This window comes from Corvus brachyrhynchos, unplaced genomic scaffold, assembly GCF_000691975.1.
Source record: "Corvus brachyrhynchos isolate BGI_N302 unplaced genomic scaffold, ASM69197v1 scaffold14, whole genome shotgun sequence".
In the NCBI taxonomy this organism is placed as follows: Eukaryota; Metazoa; Chordata; class Aves; order Passeriformes; family Corvidae; genus Corvus; species Corvus brachyrhynchos.
This window is the reverse complement of record NW_008239110.1, coordinates 8521057-8540966: the sequence shown is the minus strand read 5'-3', so window position 1 is coordinate 8540966 and position 19910 is coordinate 8521057. Positions and strand designations below refer to the sequence as shown.

The 19910-nt window shown below is 43.1% G+C and overlaps 1 protein-coding gene across 6 annotated transcripts in view; it reads left to right on the top strand.

The window, feature by feature from the left end:
• The window catches only part of FYN (FYN proto-oncogene, Src family tyrosine kinase), a 79047-nt gene extending 64244 nt beyond the window's left edge, over window positions 1-14803 (top strand). For all 6 annotated transcript variants that reach the window (XM_017739611.1, XM_008637776.2, XM_017739609.1 and 3 more), the window contains 2 exons: window positions 1689-1820; window positions 11349-14803. In XM_017739611.1, coding sequence (XP_017595100.1) covers window positions 1689-1820; window positions 11349-11557 — 341 coding nt within the window. In that variant the 3' untranslated portion in view covers window positions 11558-14803. The remainder of the gene's footprint in view (window positions 1-1688; window positions 1821-11348) is intronic.
• The last annotated feature ends 5107 nt before the right edge of the window (window positions 14804-19910 follow it).

Genomic DNA, 19910 nt, shown 5'->3' with positions numbered 1-19910 from the left:
TCAAGTGAGGGCAGCTGCTGCTGCAGAGGACTCACACATCACAGCCAAGGCAATTTTTAAGAGAAGATGAAGCTCTGCAAATTTTGAGTCTTGTAAACTAAGACTGGTCACACAAAGAAGTGTAAGTGAGGGAGATTGAGACCAAAGCCAAGCACCCAAATTTTAGTTCCTGCCTACATATCAACCAATGAAAATACATGAGACAAACTTTAAAAAGTGAATAAGCATCCAAAAATCCTCCAGCACCTTTGCAAATCTAACCAGTGATGTGCTGGTGCTTAACCAGACTTAAGTTCCTGACTTCAGGCATTAAGGATTTGAAACCTTCTCTTGCATCTTTTTCATCCTTCAGCAGAACATTTTCAAGTCATTTAGCAGGACTTACTTGAGCAACTGCAATTTTCCCTAGGAAAAAAAAAGTATTTATTTTTTAGTACTAGTCTCTCTTAGGATCATTTATGTGTAGATCAGGAAAAATTTTAGCACATCCAAGTTTTACTAAGTAAGGAGATGAGGATTACCATGTTTACTTTGTACTGTAAATCACGTCAGCTTGGGGTGTATGGCAGAAGATGCAGGACATTGAGCACTGGATGTGATGGCAGAACAGTGCCAGCAGGGAACCCTAAACAGTGCCATAAGTTCACTCCCCGAGAGTGATTTGTCCACATTGTTGCACTTTCACACTCTTCGTGAAAGCAAAGGAACTTTTATGAGAGGGTGATGGGAAGTCGAAGTCAGTCTGTTTCCAAATCCAAGAGTGTTTGTCACTGGGGATCAGCAATAAGCAAATGCAACTCTTTTGCCTGTATGTTAATACAAGGCACCAGGGAAATGTCTGCATATTTTTTCGTACATACTATGAGTTAATTATTACCACAAGACTTTTCTTTAAAGTCATACTGAAAATATTTTCCGTAAGAAAACAGTAAATGATTGGAAAAGCAAATAAATCAGTGTTTAAAGGCTTGTTATCTTACTATCCTTACTGCAGCTGGCTCCTGCAAGCTCTGATGATGGATGAGCACATTAGAACTGCACGTATTTAAGGCACTACATGCTTTTTAGTGCCAGGAGCTTAAAGTACACTGTCAAGTTATAAATCACAGGCCAAAGCTGTGCCTTGACATCAGGCACTCCAAACAACTCAAATGGCAGTACTATTTTAAAGTCCTTGCATGCTTCTAAAAATATAGTAGATTTGCTTTTAATTTATGTTTTCACCATGTTTGTTTGCATTTTGCTCAGCTTGAGCAGGCAAAATGGGAGGTACATATCCAGTATATCTCAGTTCTGGTTGTACGTGCTAACTGTGTTCGACTTGCAAATATTGCAGGGAAATGTTAATCTAAAACACTTTGGGAGAAATTATTTCTATTATATTTGGCTTGTTTGTTTTTAAAACCAGGGTATTTTTTTTTCTTTTTATAAAACTTGAAACTTGAGTTAAAATGTCTTATCCTTCTCTTGGGATGTGGAACAAACTGACCTCTTCCCTGCTTAGTCTTTCCTGATGCCCTACACATTCTGCCTGCCTGTCCTCTCTGACTGTACTCCATGGAGCTGTTGGTTAGCACTCCTCTGCAGCTCCTTCCACCTGCACATGTTGCAGAACACAACAGTCACCCGTGAACTGGTGCTTTGGTTCTGTCTCTGTTCTGGTTAAGACTCATGTATTCTCTCTTTAGGTGCCAAATTTCCCATTAAATGGACTGCACCAGAAGCGGCACTGTATGGAAGGTTCACAATAAAGTCAGATGTGTGGTCTTTTGGGATCCTACTGACAGAGCTGGTAACAAAAGGGAGAGTGCCATACCCAGGTAAGAAAAACGTCCTGCTTCACCTGGAAAAAGGAGTGGGAATGGGCCATATGTTTAAACTGGAATGTTTATTTATATTCACTGAGCTCAAAGGAGAATGGCTATAATGTGTAAGTTTTGTGTATGCTTGAAAACAGTTCTGACTCAAAGCTGCTTTGTGATGGTCATGATAAAAATGACAAGGGGGCAATTCAACATACTCATTTCTAATGTTTTAATTGTGCTCAGTTCAATTAATATAATTTCTAGACAGTTAATGAAAGCAGTGTAAAATTATTATATTCTGGCGCAAATAGCTCTCCATAGTATTGCATTTACTTTAAGATACCAACAGTTAAACTCCCACAGAGGTCTTACTCCATTTTTTCTGTCAGTCTGGTTCACTGCAAGGTTTGATGGCTATCTGAACGTCTGGTATTATCAAATCTCTTTTTCATGAACTCTTACATTTCAGTCCTTGCTTTTGAGATGGATGGAAAGGGAAGAAAATAGTTCTGTAATGTGCAGACCAGAGCTCATGGCAGGGTCACAGCAGGGCCAGATTCTCTGCATGGGGGAACTGGAGGCCCCATGGCTCTTTGTTGAAACCCTGCCAAGTGTCCAATGGATTAAGATTTGTAGGAGGGGGTGATTGGATCTGCCTATGCAGAAAGAGCTTTTCATTCTGTTGCCCCCCTGAAGATTGTAGGCATTCAGGTGAAGAGGAAAGGGGTGAGGTGAAAGCCATGCATTACACGGAAAAGAATTTAATCCCTTCTTTTTCTCCTCAGCACACATATTTATAACAGGGTATGCTCTGCATTTAAAGATGCATCTAGCTGCATTTTTATTCTTTTTATTAAAAAATAAAATTCTCTAAATACTCAACAGTCTGTGTGCATTGCAGCTGATTTAATGGAAAGTGCCATACAGCAGTTTCAATTTTCCAGTCTGTGCTGTGATCAAGCAGTCAGATCCATATATCAAACTGAGCAGGAGAAGCATCGAGGTGGAGTTCAGTTTATCCTGTGGTGTCTCACACCACTTCAGAAGCCTGAACTCAGCAAAACTAATCTTCCAGATTTTTACCAGGAATTTCAAGTTTGCCAGCACCTAGCAGCCAGTAGCTGATAATTTGAGAAGAAAATATGGGGACTGGAAGGCATCTCACGATCAGCAGTGAGCTTTGGCATGATTAACAGGGAGCAGCTTAGCAAAGGTGTGGCTGTGACAACTGAATGAGGTAGCAGAAAATATGATGGCACGTTTCTGTGGGATGGATGAGTCCCTCTGCCCAGCACTTCCCCATGTGGGGTGTTCCCTCCAGTCAGAGCAGCTGTGTCACCAGTCAGCACAAAGGTCTTCCTGCCATAATTCCTGATAGTGGTGTGGGAAAGCTATGATTTCTGCAGGCTTATTGAGGGTTAAATTCAGACATGAAATGGTGTGCAAAGGTCAAAGACAGAAAAAAGATGTGTAAGATTTAGTTGCTGCAGTGTTGCTCCCTGTGGGCAATGTTCCTGGCTGGGCTGCAGGAATTCTCTAGTGACTGCTAGCAGAGTGGGTGCACAAGGGCTGTCACCAGCCAGGGCAGACTTAAAGTGAAAATCCCATTCCATGCAAAAACAAGCCTTATGTTTACTCACAAGTCTGTAACTGAACATAGTGGTGGCCATGGCTGCAGAGGATGTCTGCACTTCATAAATGTTTCTTTCCCTCACCAAAGGAGAAGGAGTCCAGAGGATGTGCGGTTAAGTGCTTGCAATATATAACTTCTTCTAGGAGCCATGACAGTAATCTCAGGCATGGGCTGTGTCCTGAAATTCTGGACAGTTTTATTACGTGGCAGCTCGAGCATATCAAAGACAACCAGCGGCATCTCTCCTCTTTCAGCACCATCCTACCCTTCATCCCTCACTACATAAAGCCCTCACATGCCGAAAGTCCTTCCAGCTCACTCTGCTCCACCTGCACTAGGAAGACACCAAGTAGCTGGAAGCAATTCTTTGTGTGTTACATATCACTAAGTCAGTAATTTTCTGGACAGTCATGTACTCCCTTGGCTACACCCTGCCCATGATCTGTGCCAGGGCCATTCCTCCCCAGCAGGACTCCCCCATTGCTCATCCAGAAGGCCTTAACCATTCTCATGGTCACCATCACTCCCCTCTGCCAGTTTTACCTAAGGGCAGCCTGGATCTTACATCTGGATGTCCAAAGTCTTTACAGATTTCAGTCCAGTCTCATTCCACAGACCCTAACTGGGAAAGCCTTTATAGGCTGAGGCAACAGTGGAGAGGAACTGGGGCCTTCTCAGAAGGATCTGTCTGCAAGTGGATTGAAAAGAGAGTTTGGATTTCCCAATGTGACAAAGGCCTTCTGAGCTCCTTAGACAAGACTGTCTTTTCCTCTGACATAGAAAGGACCATCTGTCTCCTGCTTCATGCTGGGAAGAGGAAGGTCCTTGTGAAGGACAAAGTTTTCATGAATACTTATCCCTATCTGAGATAGGGAGTAGGGGCCAGATGCACCCACAGGGCTTTTCCTGCCATCATGGCATGGCTTGCACGAGGAGGAAAAAGGGGATTTCAGTCACCTGACTCAGCCCTCTTCACCCAAGTAGGCAACCCATAGGTGAGAGAATGAGGTCTGTTGGCACTGCCAGCCACTTTGGCACCCAAGATGTGACACTGAAAAGTGTCAGCCTTGAAACAAAGAGGGTCATGGAGCTGTCTGTCTGCTGTAATATCCAGTTTCTGAAATAGTTGTGGGCATGTTGCTCTGATGTTCCTGCTTACAGCTTGTAGCAGGCTGGGGGAAGTGGAGAGAAGCCCTCAGACAAAGGGATTGCTCTCTTGCTTGACAAGCTCTTAGTGCCTGGAGAGATGATTTATAGCACACATCCCAGTCCTGGGGTGGTACCCATGCCTGCAGGACACCATACCTCGTGCCTCCCGATGTCTGGAACCAGGCATTGTTTTAAGCTTGTGTAGAAGGAGGGAGAAGCACAATGAGTAGGAGAGAGGGGGAAGGCAGGCAGTTTACAGAAGGGAAACAGACTGGGTGGAACAGAACTTGGCATTCTTTGTCCTACAGATTTCAACCAGTTCCTGTCCTGATGCCCCATTTTGGAAGAGAGGCTGATGCAGTGGTGAGATGTATGAGCAGTAAAGATTTTGATGGTGGAGATGAAGATCAGGCTGGAGTTCATAATCAAGCCTTGCCCCAGACCCTATAGCTCCTACAAGCAAGACCAACTTTTTGGCAGGTGTCCTCATGTTCATACCTCAACCAAGCCTGTTTCTCTGTCAGCGATCATAATGGGCCACTATGATAACTAATTTATGCACTTTTTTAATGCTTTCTTATTCTTCTCACAAGGCAACAGATCGAAATAAGCAACTTTCACAGTCTTTCTGGGCATTGAGTTTCTTTTTCCATTATTACAGTGGAGAAATAAAAAATAGGTAGGGCAAGAGGAGGAGCCAAGGTTAAGAAATAGTCTGCTTAGTGGATCTTTTTCAGTGTCAGTTTCTTTTCTCTTTGACAAATGCCCTTCCCTAGCAGTAGTTGGAGAATTTGTGGGTTTTTAACATGCTGCCTTTTGGATAGGCAAAAATCTCAGCCACACCAAGCAGGTACCTCTGACCTTGCCCCTTCTGCTTCCTGCTGCACTTGTCACGTCAAGAGCATTTTCATTTTAATTCTAGTGTGACAGCCACCACGATGCTACCCACATTGCTGCCTCTGGGCAGGCTGGTCTTGGAGTCTGGGCTCCAAGCAGCCCTGCAGCCTTCAGGCAGCTGTATGCAGCCTCCTCATCCCTGGGGGATTTTACTTCTCATTATCCTGCTCTGATTTTGTTAGCAATAAATTCAGGTGATATCTCTAGTTCTAGCCTGTTTTGCCCATGACACTATTTGGCGTGTGAACTATCCCAGTCCTTATCTCAACTATGAACCCTTCGTTATATTTTCCCTGTCCAGCTGTGGAGTGGAGTGAGAGACAGGCTTTGGTGGGTGCTTGGCATCTACCATCTAAGAAAGCAAGAACAAAGTATCCTAAAACAATCACTCTCGTCACTGGACTTCACATGTCCCAAAGTAATCTGTACAGCTCATTAGTTTGGATGCAGGGACACTTCCTAGTTACAGTAACGTTTCCTGTCTTCTGGAAGAGCAGCATTGCCCATATCCATGTTGTTTGCACATCTGCTGTGCTCCATCTAACCAAGCTCCTAAGAGCACACCAAAGTACTTTCCAGTGTTTTCTTTAGCCACTGGAATGGAAATGGAAACTCCACTTGCTCTTTTGTGTCACAGTAACTCTTAAAGTAACTCTTAAAGTCATTGTAACTTACAGTTCCTACAGCTTTTCTAGGAAAAGCCAAGCAGTACTGCGTTTCTGTCCCCAGTCTATATGGGCAGTAGATTTTTATTGTACTGAGCATTAGAGTGGCCATATCCTGTGGCATCCTGAGATTATTGAAGGTTTCACTAATAAAGCTGGATGGTGGGAGGTTATTTGATTTTTGGTCTTCTCAGGGAATAAAAAGCTAATGGAAAAGCAATCTTTTGGAAATTTGATGTTTTCTTCTTGGTCCAAATCATAATTCTAGAAACATCGTGAGCACAAGCTGATTTTTCATAGAATTCTAGAATGATAGAATAGTCTGGGTTGGAAGGGACCTCTTAAAGGTCATCTAGTACAATCCTACAATAAGCAGGGATATCTCAGGTTACTCAGAGCCCTGTCCAGCCTGAACTTGAATGTTCCCAGGGATGGGGTGTCCATGACCATGTGGGCAACCTGATCCAGTTTTTTACCACCCTCATTGTAAAAACCTTTTTTTCTTATACCTAATCCAAATTTAGTCTCCTTCAGTTTAAAACCATTACCCCTTGTCCTATTGCAACAGGCCCTGCTAAGAGGCCCTCTTCAAGTACTGAAAGGCCACAATAGGGTTTCCCCAGAGCCTTCTCTTCTCCAGGCTGAACAATCCTGATTTTCTCAGCCATTTCTCATTTCAGAGCCCTTCTCTGGACTTGCTCCAACACGTCCATGTCCCTTCTGTGCTGGGTACCCCCGAGCTGGATGCAGGACTCTAGGTGGGGTCTCACCAGAGCAGAGCAGAGGGGCAGAATCCCCTCCCTTGCCCTGCTGGCCACACTGCTTTGGATGCAGCCCAGGACACATTTGGCTTTCTGGACTGCAGGTGCCCATTGCCAGCTCATATCCAGCCTCTCATCCACCAGCAGCACTGAGACCTTCTCGACAGGGCTGCTCTCGCTCTGTTCATCCCCCAGCCTGGATTGATAGCAGGCGTTGCCCCAACCCAGGTGGAATAGCTGTACCCAACAAAAGAATATTGCTGAGTATTTTATTTCACAGATTTAAGGATTTTAGGATAAACTTTTAAGGGGTCTGGAAGCATACTGCAAGCAGAATGTCATTTATTATTTACTAAGAGTTGAAACTCTTGGGGATTCATTAGGAGAGAGGAGTTGTACAGACTGCTCAGATATTCCCTCTGTGGTGTTAGACGTGCAGATATGACAGACTCCTGCTATCAAAAGAAAAACACAAAACTTACAGGATAAGATAAGTCTATAGAATAGGTTTGTAAACATAAATTACAAACGTTTAAGAGGTAAAATGTATACCTGAAGCACTGCTATTTTTATAAGTCTGACTAATAATCCAATTGATTTAGAAATAAAAGTCTTTGAAACTCTGTTTTTAAATTAGCAGTTCATGTCAAAACCAACAGAATTTCTTTGGCAAATCCTAGGTGCTTCAGCCCTTGCTGGATGTATGAATTCCAGTGAGGAACATGAGGATTACTTGGTTTAGTTTCGTAGCTGGGGTTTACTGCGAGGGAAGGGAAAGGAGAAAGGAGAAAGAAGGTCATTTTCCTGGATTAAACTATGATGAGAAAACCTGGCTTGACTCACTTTCCAGGGACAAAAAAAGGACTGATTTCAGACAGTAATGTCTCTTTCATGTTCTTTTTTCTACCTTTTTGTTAAACAAAGGGAAGTGAAGAGCTGTTTATGTTTTTCCTCCCCCTTCTGTCTCCTCGGGGTTTTTCTTCCAGCACACAGTTCGTTATCAGGTTTCAGAGTGTGCTTTGCAGCACTGAGTAAACCACTGGATAAAAATACCAAACATTTGATATCTTAGAACAACAAATCAGTTGGGAAGGAGCTTTTCTGCTGCTGTTGCTTCCATCAATGTTGTACTTAAGGGTGTACTGCCAAAATAAAAGCAAGGAATGCAGTTTGTTAATGGTTTAGGTATATACAACAGATGAGTTACCAGTAACAGTTATTTTCATAGCCTTTAATATGTAAGGGAAGCAAAGCACAGCAGAAGTTCTCACCCCAAAATACAAGGTAATTCAGCTGATTCCAAGACAAGAATATGAAAATAAAGGTGCATATTTTTGTTCAAAAAACAAATTTACAAAACTAGTATTGAGAACACAATGTGAACAAATGTGCATGTTTTTTTCTCATAGTATCTTGAAAACAGCAAGGCTAGAAAGTTTGGGTTGATGCTGCCTTGGGTTTGTGATGTCTAACAGACCAGTAGTGTTGTTTTGTAATCTAATGGAAAGTAAAATATCTTTGGAAATGTTCTTGCTGGATAGTGAGGAGCACCCAAATGTTTATTCAGTGTGCTCTGGTTTGTTGTGAGCCTCTGTGACCTAACAACATCACTTCGGAGTTGATAATAGCGGAGAACCTTAACTCTACGCAGAATCTGATGTCTGCAGAGGATTGTTATTAGTCTATTGTTATTGTAGCTATTGTGGCTATTAAATGTTTTCATCATTTTGAAGTCCTAACCATGGTCCACTTTAGGTGCCCTACAAAGTGTTTGCTCCTAGTTATAAACCTGTAACACCAAAAATACGGTGGGTGGATGCAGCTGAAAAATGAAACACAAGAAACCAGTGCTGAAGTGTTGGTCTGCAGGTTAGGGAATACCGTAAATCAGTAATCTAGCCTTTCTTTTTGCAATTATCCCTGCTAAAGGGAATGTTAAGGAGAGGCCTGTAGAGTATGAGACTTTTTTGGAGAGGCTCCTCCATGCACAACAGGCAGCAAAAGGAACGGTGCTCTACTTTTCCTTTCTCCTTTCCCTTCCCTCACAGTAAAGCCCCTATATGAAACTAAACCAAGTACTCCTCATGTTTGAAAATGGGAGGTGCTGCAGTAAGCTAAGCAGAACCATGCTGTGACCACGACATGGATAATTGAGAGCCTAAATATAAATATAAGGAGTAAGTGGGGAGACCATGCCAGGGGTGGTCACAGTGACAGGATAGGAATATGATCCTTGCCCAGATGCTGCAAATGGATATCAGTAGGAGAAAATTACCTTGACAAGATAACAGGAAAACAGGTTTTGTAATCCTAACATGAGATGAGAATCTAGATATGGATGGTCAGGAAAGGCTGTATTTTGCAGATGTTTCTTTCAAAGCACCTTTAATAATTAAACACAGCCAGGACATGAGGATACAGACTAAAGACCAAATCCAAGGTTACAGCCAAGTTACCAGTCTAAATGATATGTATCATAAGGATTTTATTCCCTGTCATGGCTTAACCCCAGCCAGTAATTTAAATACCACACAGACACTTGCTCACTCCCACTGCCCACGCCTGGCCCCTTAAAGGTGGGATGGGGAGGAGAATCAGAAAAAAGGTAAAACCTTTTCTTCTTATCTTGACAGGGTAATATCCTCCTACTGATATCCAAGAGGTTGAGATAATAACAGTTTAATAACTGAAATAAAGTAAAACATAATAATAATTGTAATGGAAATGAAAAAGAGAGGCATATAAGCCAGGAAAAACAAATTATGCACAATACAGCTTCTCCCAGCTTCTTGTGCACCTCCTCACTGGCGCACGAGAAACTGAAAAGTCCTTGACGTAGGATAAACTCTACTTATCAACAACTAAAACATCAGTGTGCTACTGACATTATTCTCGTACTAAATCCAAAACACAGCATTGTACCACCTACTAGGAAGAAAGTTAACTCTATCCCAGCTGAAACAAGACATTTCTACACGTCAAAGTGCAGAGTAGCTAAATTAATCTGTACTGAAGAAGGTGATTGAATTATTCCTCACAAATAAGAATACAAAAAATACGATGTTTTGGGTGCTGGAAGTGGGACAAGAAAACTCTTCAAAAAGGACACCCTGAAAGAAGAAAGTGGAGGATTCCCAGGGAAGGATAGTGTCATGGAAGCCAGGAAGAGGATAAGCTAACAGAAAGTGCAACATCGAGGTGCTGGTTTCTAGATTTGGTCAGGGAGAAACTTAAGGGTCCCTTCAGGTTCTCATGCAGAGCTGCTTGGCAGGACCTCCTAAGTCAGGAGAATGAATCCTGCAAGTATTTTTCAGCAGGGGACGGGCAGGGCAAGCACAAAGCTTGCAGTCAGCATGCAGGCTTCCTCTGAAACACCTCTGCATGCCTGCGGTGCCAGTCTTACCTCTGGTACTGTTAAAAGGAGAGTACTGGGTGAGAGATGTAAACTAAAGCTGAGGGTGACTGCAATTAATGGTTGGTGAAAAGCACTTCAGCAGAGGAATTAAGGGGTTACATAGAAAAGAAAAAGTAGCAAAGGGCCTGGCCTGACTGTCAGAGTCAAGCGAGATGAGTCACCATCCCTGGAGGCATTTAAAAGACTGTAGATGTGGTCCTTGGGGACATGGTTTAGTGGTGGACTTGGCAGTGTTAGGTTAACAATTGGACTCAGTGATCTTAAGGGTCTTTTCCAACCTCAATGTTTCTATGATTCTGTGAAGGTAATACAGCTTTTTACTTTTTTCTTTTGAGAGAGAGCAACCTATGGTTCTTTCTTTAGTGGAGATGTTTTGCTTGGCATTTGACTTGTCTTGTGAGCACCTTTGTTCTGTTTCGGTTTGGGATGGAACAGTCAAAGATGATAGAAACTGTACTAACCAGCACAGATGGAGGGAGTACAGGTCAGCAGCAATAAGCTTCTGGGCTGACACTGTGGGCAGTGCTGCTGGTAGACAGCCCTGGTAGCCAGGAGTAGCAGAGTTTGTTTTGAAGTCCCTGCAGCATGACCTCATGAATACTTTCAGAAAGGCCCACTCTCAGTGCGAGCTTTTCAAAAATTCATCATAATTTCTAGAATTTTGAATTTTCCATTTTTTGCAATGCATTTGTTTTGCTTAAGCACATCACATATTACATTTCACGGCTCCTGCTGTCAGAGAGGGAAAGCACCAAATCCTGCCCATTATGAGTAAGCCAAGAGGGTAAGCATGGGAGCTATGTTCTGTTCATCACTGGATCCTAAAACCCTCCACTGAGAAAGAAAATAGTCCAGGTTACCTTGCAACAGATGAGGAGCTGAAACAGGACATCAGTGTGGTTTTGTTTTGCTTGTCTTAACCAAAAGAAATTAGTATGATTGAGCAAACCACGTGTATTGTAGATATAGTTATACTTGGTTAATTTTCCTGTAATTTACTGTGGATTTGTGTGCCCTTTTCAGGCATGAATAACCGTGAAGTCTTGGAGCAAGTAGAACGAGGTTATCGGATGCCATGTCCTCAGGACTGTCCCATCTCCTTGCATGAGCTTATGATTCACTGCTGGAAAAAAGACCCAGAGGAGCGTCCAACTTTTGAATATTTACAGGGTTTTCTTGAAGACTACTTCACTGCAACAGAACCCCAGTACCAGCCCGGTGACAACCTGTAAATCCCTGGTTTCCAGACACTGTCATGAATTACCAGGTGTTTCTCAGCCCTGTCCCACCTGCTCTCCACCTTCCAACTCTGTGATCGGCTTCTCCAGAGTGCAACATCTTCCAGCACTGCAGTGCACAGGAGGGGCTGAAGCTGGGAACTTCAACAGCCCTTGCCTATGACCACTTGTCCTAATAATCTGAATGTCCTGGATGAAAAGGAGAAAAACACTTCTTTTTTCTTAATCAAAGACTCCAAAACTGCATTGTATTGATGTTATGTAAACTGCAAAACCTCTGTTCATTGTAAATAGTAACTCAGTGCCAATAACTGATCCTAGTGCTTTCCTTTTTTTAAAATGCAAAACCTATGTGATTTTAACTAGTCTTCTCCTGATTCAACTAAAAGTATTATTTTCCAGAAGTGGCCTCTTTGTCTAAAACATTTTTTTTTCATGTTTTAACAAATAAAAAATCAGGACAGGTGTTTGGGTTTTTGCTTTTTTATATATAAAATATATATAATATATATACATACCTGTACATACAGTATATGGGTGCTATTGCAGAGGAGGCTCATTTGGAATTGAATGAATCCTGCTGCAGCTGTACCCAGAAAGCGATAATTTTACTGCAGACATGAAAACACTGGTGGGATTCTGAAAGCCAGTGATCTAATTTTTGGCTTTTGCCAAGCATGATTTTTTTAAATTGGATTGCACTTTTTGTTTAGGATTATGTACCTGTAGATGGTTGTAACTTTGCTCTTTCAGGAATCACGTGCTGTATTTACAGTAATGTTTCCAATGTTTGACAAGTGTGTGATGATTTGTTCTTGAAATTAAAACGAACATATTTAAAGCAAGAAAACTACACCATCACTGTTTGAACTGGAAAATTAAAACTGCAAGGACTTCTTGTATCAAAACATGTATACTGAAATGTTTCAAAAAGATTTATTAAGCAGTGTAATTCACATTCAAACTTAAAATCATAGCATTTTAGCCATGTCCCCCTGCTAAACTGTTGGTCATGCAACTAGGATTTTTCTGTTTTATGTGTAACATTTTTCCATTGTAAAATAAGTGTGTTAAGTGTCCTGTACTGCTAATGAAATTACTTTCTCTGTGTCTGCAAGTTCTCCAGTGGAATTACTATGCACTTCTTTACATTTCATGGGGGATGCACAGAACAAAGTATTACCTTTTCAGTTGTCTGTACCAGCCTTGAATTACTTACGTTTAACCAAAAAACACAAAAAAAATTCCTTTCTATTTCTATTGAGTTTTTAATACTGAGTTGCAAATTTTAAAGTCTTAATTACATTTTGTTATGGTTTATTTGCAAGTTTACATTTTAAAACTGTTTAACTTTCTTAATTTAGTAATTAAAAAAAAGAGCATTTTACATTTGGATAGTTGTTTTTTTGTTTAAACTGTGGAGCTAATGGTGGACATGAGATTAAAACTTTTCAAGAAGGGGTGTCATGCCGCTTGGGGCATCATATTTCATAGGAGCATGCAGACCAGTAACCTATGGGACATCATTTTCCAAATTACGAAGTCAGTATGTTTTTAAACAGCTGGAGTTCAACTGTAAGGAAGATGGCTGAATGCATTGCTAGTCTCATTTCTCTGTTCTACAGCAGTTTGGTTCTTTATTAGTTCTGTTGCATTTAACATGAATACTCTTACAAGTGTTGCAGGAAAAGCTTTTCTATGTCTTGTATTGCTGTTACTGCTTTAAAAGATGGTGGCCAACTAAGACTTCCTGCCAGCCGAAACTTTTTTTTTTAAATTACTTAGTACTTAGATTGTGAATTCATGTCCTGAAGATTCACACATTTTCTAAAGAGAACCTTTCTTCATTTGTGAAAACTAACCCAATCACGAATTGAGATTCAGAGAACAAATTGTCATCGTTGTTTTAATATTTTCTATACAAAACTTTGACTGAAAATCCTCTTGCAAAGGAGGCTTCCACACTTAGCCTTTCTCAAAGTGTGAATTTATATGGCAATGTTGCTTGTTACCAGATTTCCATGATAAATTGGTTAACGTTTTACATGTAGAGTCTATAAGTAATGTTATGTACATTATATATTCAATGTTGCTGTACCTGTAGCTGTGGAGTACTGAAGAGGCCATGATCCTTGTTGGACTTCTAGCTTCCTCTTGCAAAGCAAGTCGTGGCCCTCTTTTTTTTTCCCACAGCTACCCCCCTGCCTTAAAATACCATCCATGGAACTGAGGACTCCATAGTAACTCAGTGGGCTGGCGAAGCCAAAATGTCAGCTCCTCAGCCCAGAGCCCGGTGGCGAAGCGTGGCCATTCTGCCAGGTTCCTTAGCAGCCTTTGCTATGCCACAAACTTAAGTGCAGTTTCCATCTGTAATGTGGGATGAGCCTAAAACATTAGTTTGCCTCTGTTTCTTGTTGGAAGTAAGACTCAGATGGGGCGTTGTTGGGGTTTTATGGCCTTTATTTCTGATTCTTGGGTTTGCTGTTTCTTGTATTGCATTCGGTCTCTGAGTACCATGTTGGTCTCTGCCGGATCTCTGCCTGCAGCTGGCTTGTGTGCAGACTGGTGCCACTGTTGAGTGGCAAATCCAGACCATTTCTCATCGGTAGCTCTTCTGCTTCTTTTTCTTAATGTTGGGAGTTTTGTTGTTTGGGTTTTTTAATCTCTCAAATAAAAACATTAGCAAAAAATTGAAACAAGGTTGTTAGGTTTTCTTGCTATAAATTAATAAAAGCCTTTTCTTAAGCACTGTGTATACACCACAAATAGCTGTGTGGTGACTGTAAAAGCAGAATTTATAAGATTAAGAATCTTCTGTTCCTTCCAGTAGTTTTTTAATGTAAGGCTAAATAAATTCCAGATAAACACAATTGGCCAAATGCTCCCCCCACCAGCCCACCTGACTCCCAACCAATCCATGGTGTGGTGGCTGAGTTCCAGAAGATTTCTTCTGTCCCAGGAAAAGTGACAGGTGGAAATAGGACACTGTCATGAAAGGGATGGCTAGTATTGTTATTATATTTCTGTGAGAAGGCAATTATGTGAGACTTGGTGTTTGAAAAAGACAAAAGTTTGTCAAAGGCACTAACATGATATTCTTTGGCTTTTGTAAACAGTGCTCGATTTAGTTCTGGCTGACACTCTGGTTTTGATTTAATTACCACTGTAGAAAAACAAAGTAAATACAAACCAGAAAAGTGATTAACTGCTAAAATTACAATAATAATCACAAATGGAAAATCTGTCTCCAGTGTGAGTGTTTCTCCTGAAGCCTCTAGACTGGAAAGGACTACCTGCAGCCCAAGAAGGCAGACTGCTAAATGTACTTGACCTTGCCACGTAACTTCAAGGTGAGTGGAAAGTTGCTCAAATTTATTTTAACATGCACCATCCTTTTCTCAAGTGCTGCAATAAAAAATGCAGCACGCTAATGAATGCTACCATATTGTACCCAAGGGGTTTAAGGGCCTCACACGAGGCTGAGCCCAAGCATGCAAGAGCTATTAGGAGATATACAGTAGCTCCTCTTCTAAAGTGTAGACAATATTCATTCATCAAAGAAGCCTCTTCCTGTCTAATGGGAAATTACCACCAGCAGTGCAGACAAAAAGATATTTATTTTCTCCAGTTGTGTCAGTTTGAGAGTCTGTCTGTCTTTCAAGAATAATTGAAATCTGTTTGTAGCTCAGAAATCTCATTGTGTTCTGCAGTCTTGGAAAGCAGTGATTATAATTTCCTGTGACTCATACACAGGGATATTTTATCACTGAGGGAACTCCTGTCAACTGCAGCAGCATTCCCTGCCATCTTAACTGAAGAGAGGGGCACTTTAGTTTCAGAATTTCCTGCACAGACCAAACCAGAACCCATGTTCTTTTAGCAGGAAAGAGGCCCCTTGCTGGGATTGCCACATGAGTAGGGTGCTAGTGTCGCTCTCTCAGTGTTTCTAAATTTCTCAGGAGAACTTCTGAGGCTAAAACCAGGTTGCTGAGGTTAATTTTGAATGTTAGAGAGGAAATGCTGGCTTCTCTTTAAGTTTGTGAGATATTTTCTCTTGACTTTTAATACAGAGCCTATTCTTACGTGTGTGTGTACATTTATCTGTAACTCAAAAGGAAATTCACACATAAAAACATCTACACAAACATCAGTCCATCTCCTTGTATTCCTCCCCTGTAGCTGAATGCTTTAACAAAAATATAAAACTGGGACATGAATAGATTAGAGGACAAAATGTTAACAACAAAAGAGCTGTTCTTTTTTCTTCTTCTTCGTTTTCCTTTTTTTTTTTCCCCTGCTGGTTCCACTACATGATCTGTTACAATCCCTATTCCCAGACCAGGAGAGGTGGTAGCAGCAAGCACTGCTGCTACAGCCCAGAGATGCCATGGGTCTCTGGCTACTGCAAAGAGCGACCTGCAGTTGATTTTAAAGTCAGGGAGAGAAAACATTTCTCCCAAGGGCATGGCCGCAGTTTGGAGCCTGCGGCGGGAGTGTGCAGGAGTGCTGAGAGAAGTGCCCTCCCAGGAAAGCCAGGTCATTAGCTGGTAGGCACTGCATCGTGTCGTGGAGAGGCAGAGCCAAAGGTTGCAGCAGCAGCTGTGTTTACAGTGCCTGTGCTCCCTTGTGCCCAGGGATTTGGGTGATGAGATTAGAGCAGGCTGAGGAGCATGAACTGCAGTTTCTGCTCCCAAATGTAAATATCTTCTCTGTTACAGCATAGAGGAAAATAGTGCTTGTTCAAGATGGGGAAACAAACCACAGGATTGGTGCGGCCTGTGGCTGCAGGGCAAGTGTTGGTTCTGCCTGACCAGGCCAGATGGAAGTTTGATTGTTTGGCTCATTGTTGGGAATAACTCAGCATTAAGCTCTGTGAATAGCTAAAAGGGCAAAGAGCAAAGAAATGAGATTATCCTCCTTCCTCTATAGTCAGGCTAGAGCTTGCCAAGGGCTCTGGTTTGCTTTTTTGTACATCAGCATTTGTTGCTGAGCTCCTGCACCCAGAGCCTTGTGAAGTTTGCTCAGCTACCTATTGTCACAGCTTCACACAAGACTCCTGAGCCCTATAATGGATGAATTCTAATCTGGAAAAAGAAAAAAAGAATGCAGGGATGCTTTGTGACTGTTGGGGCTCAGCCTGATGCCAGAGGCCTGTCCGTGAGGCCTGGCATCCCTGGTGCTTTATTCACTGCTGCAGTTCAGGCTCTGGGCTGCCTCTCCATCCTACAGGCTGCTGGATTTCCCCAGCTAGAAGATGCAACTCACATAGGAAGGGTGCCTGGTGTGGTGGTCCCAGCACACCCCTCGTGGCACTACACAGGGCCAGGGCCATCTCTGCTCCTGGGACAGTCTTCCAGGCAAGAGTGGCAATGCAGAAGGGGCCTGCAGCTCCCCTGGAGGCCCCTTGGACACCCAGAGCTGCCGTGCTCTGTTGGCAGCAGCTCAGACACGACTGCGTGGAGCTGCTGACGGGTCTTGGGTTGACTTGGCTGGTGCTGTGTTGGTACAGCCCGTAGTCCCAGTGACAATGGAGAAGCTAATTCCTGCCCTCCTAAAAAAGCAAAGGCAACAAGCCACATGGGGAACAGCTTTGTGTCTTAAAGAGAGAGGACTAGGTACGTTTGATCACACTAGAGCTCAAGTGTTCCCTCAAATTCCCATGCCTCCCAAAAGCAGTGCAGCCACCAGCTGAGCTTTGTCTATGACCTCATATACATCCAGTGTATAAAACACATACCACATATTGAACATTTACATATGGTACATGTCTTTTGTTCCACTTGGGTGGCTTTTTCCTCCCCTCTCCCCCACCTCTTGCCCCATTACTCACCCACACAGCTCCCCTCACGTTATTCTGGATGTGTCATTTCTGAAGGACTACACATCCCTGTCCTGCGGAGAATGGGGGCTCTGTTAATTGTCAAATGTTGAGTGGGTAATAATCAATGGGTGACTAATTGGATGCATGAGGGAATAAAATAAGTATTACTTAGCTTCTGCTCTTAATTAAGAGGATGCATGATGCTGTGGGGAAAACCTTAACAAATGGCAGGAGGGGTTTTTGTCATTATGCAGGGTTTAATTAGAAGCCTTGCACAAGCTAACATCCAGGTACTGTTTTCTTTCCTTTCAGGTGTCTCTCCAGGGTGTGATTGAAAAATGCCAAAGCAAGAGCCTTAAAATAAAGTACATGGAAAATATTTCTGCAGGCATGTGCCTAGCAATGTAAACAGCAAGACATGGCGGAAAGCCCCAGTTTTCCTCACAGTGCAAAAGCAGCAAGGGGCAAGCCACATGCAGAGAACCAGAGTGAGACCATCGTGCATGTTACGCTGAGGCAGAGGGGGTTAAAGGCTCACTGCAATGTCTCTAGGTTAATTCACAGCACCAACGTTAGGAGCAACATGACAGCGCTTTATTTAAACAGTTAATCATTTGGAAGCAAAAACATTCATGATTTATTTCTCCAAATATAGAGACGTGGTAGGAAATGTGAGAAGGGGCACTCAACACCAACACTTTCTTCCTAATGAAAGAAGGTATTACAATTCCTGCAGGATTAGGAACCATTTAAAAAAAAAAAAAATCCATGTTATTTGCCTTGCCAATGAAAACCATCCTGCACTTGAATCTGTACTTTTTATGACAGGCCCAATATGACTCATCACATTCTGCTTGTAAATAATGTACAGATGAGATACTAACTTTAGAGAGTTCAGAGTTTGATCTGGCTTACAGTGAAGCCAGTAGGAAGACTTCAAAAATATAAAAGAGCCCTTCAGAAAGCAATTAGGATGGCTACAGTTTTGGGGATGAGGGAGGTTTCTGAAATGCTGAAATAAACTTGGGTATCTGTTGTCCAAGTTTCCTAATCCAAAAATGAGTTAATTGAAAGCAGTTTCTACAGCTTTGTGGGAGGGTACTTAGTTTTGGGCTGGACCTTTGAAACCCACTCAGCAGATAGTGCTGTTAACAGAATCAGCAGAGTGTGACTTTCAAGCTATTTTTCCTCTCTTTGTCAAGCTGTTAATAAAGTACATAAAGCTCAAGTGACAGGAAACTGCTCCAAATATCTGCTGTTTTCTGGGGCTTGGCAAGTTAAAGAAGGGACAGAGACTGCTTCTTTGGCTGCATCTGCAGACACCATTAGGTCTGTACATTTCTGGACCTGAAAGCACTCTCACAAGGGACAGATCTCACAGCCAGAACCTTCCTCCCCTGGCCAACTGGCAGCTGCCTACAGGGGTGGCAGGTGGACACTGTTGTTTGCTGGATGTTACAGACCAGTGTCCAAGGTTTGACCAGAGGAGAAGAGAGGACTGTCCATAGCCTCACTGTTGGTGAGGGAGGCCATCCACTGTGTGAAGGGAGGTGCTTGATGGCTCCATAGCAGAGCCTTTTACAAAGAAACCCCAAAAGTTCCCATGGGACACTCTGCCTACCAAGTCCCCATGCTGCCTGCATTCCCTGAGGTGCTGATCAACGCACAGCAAACACTACATACATCCCTCACATAAGTCCCAGGAAGGTCAGGCACTCGCCAGAGCAACTCTCCCTCCCTGCTCCTATTCTGTGTACCAGGTCCTGATTTTGGCTCCTGTGTCGGCATGGGCCCCTTGCCACCTTCACCCACTGTGGCATGTAGGTGGCAGTGGAGCCATCAGTGCTCCCGAGCTGGAGGCCGGTGGGAAGAGTGGCAGGAGAGGCAGCCACCCAAGCCCAGTGTGGTGCATCTCGGGGCTCAGGCAGCCTCGATGAAAATGCCCGCTGTCAGGGTGTTCATGGTGCAAGACAGCTGGGCAGCAGAGGCCAAGCCAGAGGGATTAAACTTTCAGATGACTCAAACGACTGTGATTATAATGCAGCCACTCCAGCTGCAAGCATCCAGTGCTCATCACATCTGGGTCTGGCTGGGACCAGCAGGGGCTGCCCAGGAAGTCTGGCAGCAGTCAAGGACAACTTCAGGATGCTCCAAAAGAGAGTCCTGGTGTCCTGCTGGCCTGTGCCTTGGCACAGGAGGGAGGAAGCGGGGAAGGAGGGGATCAGGATGGCCAGTCGCAGGGCCAGGCTGATGTGGGGTTTCTCAAGGGGGAAGGTAAGCCCAGGCAGCAGGGCATCACTGCACTGCCATCAGTACAATCACATTTAGTGCTCGGTTGGGGGCACATGCTGCTCCCGGCTGCTTGAGTTTTCCCTCCAAAAATTCCCTGGTCATTCCCTGATGAAAAGAAAGCCTGGGTCACCGCTTTGCCTTTGGACGAGAAAGAGGAACTGTCAGAGTGGTGGGCATCCAGAGAAAGCCCTTCCGGGGAGAAGGAATGGCGGGCCTGTGTCTCGTCTCCGCCCC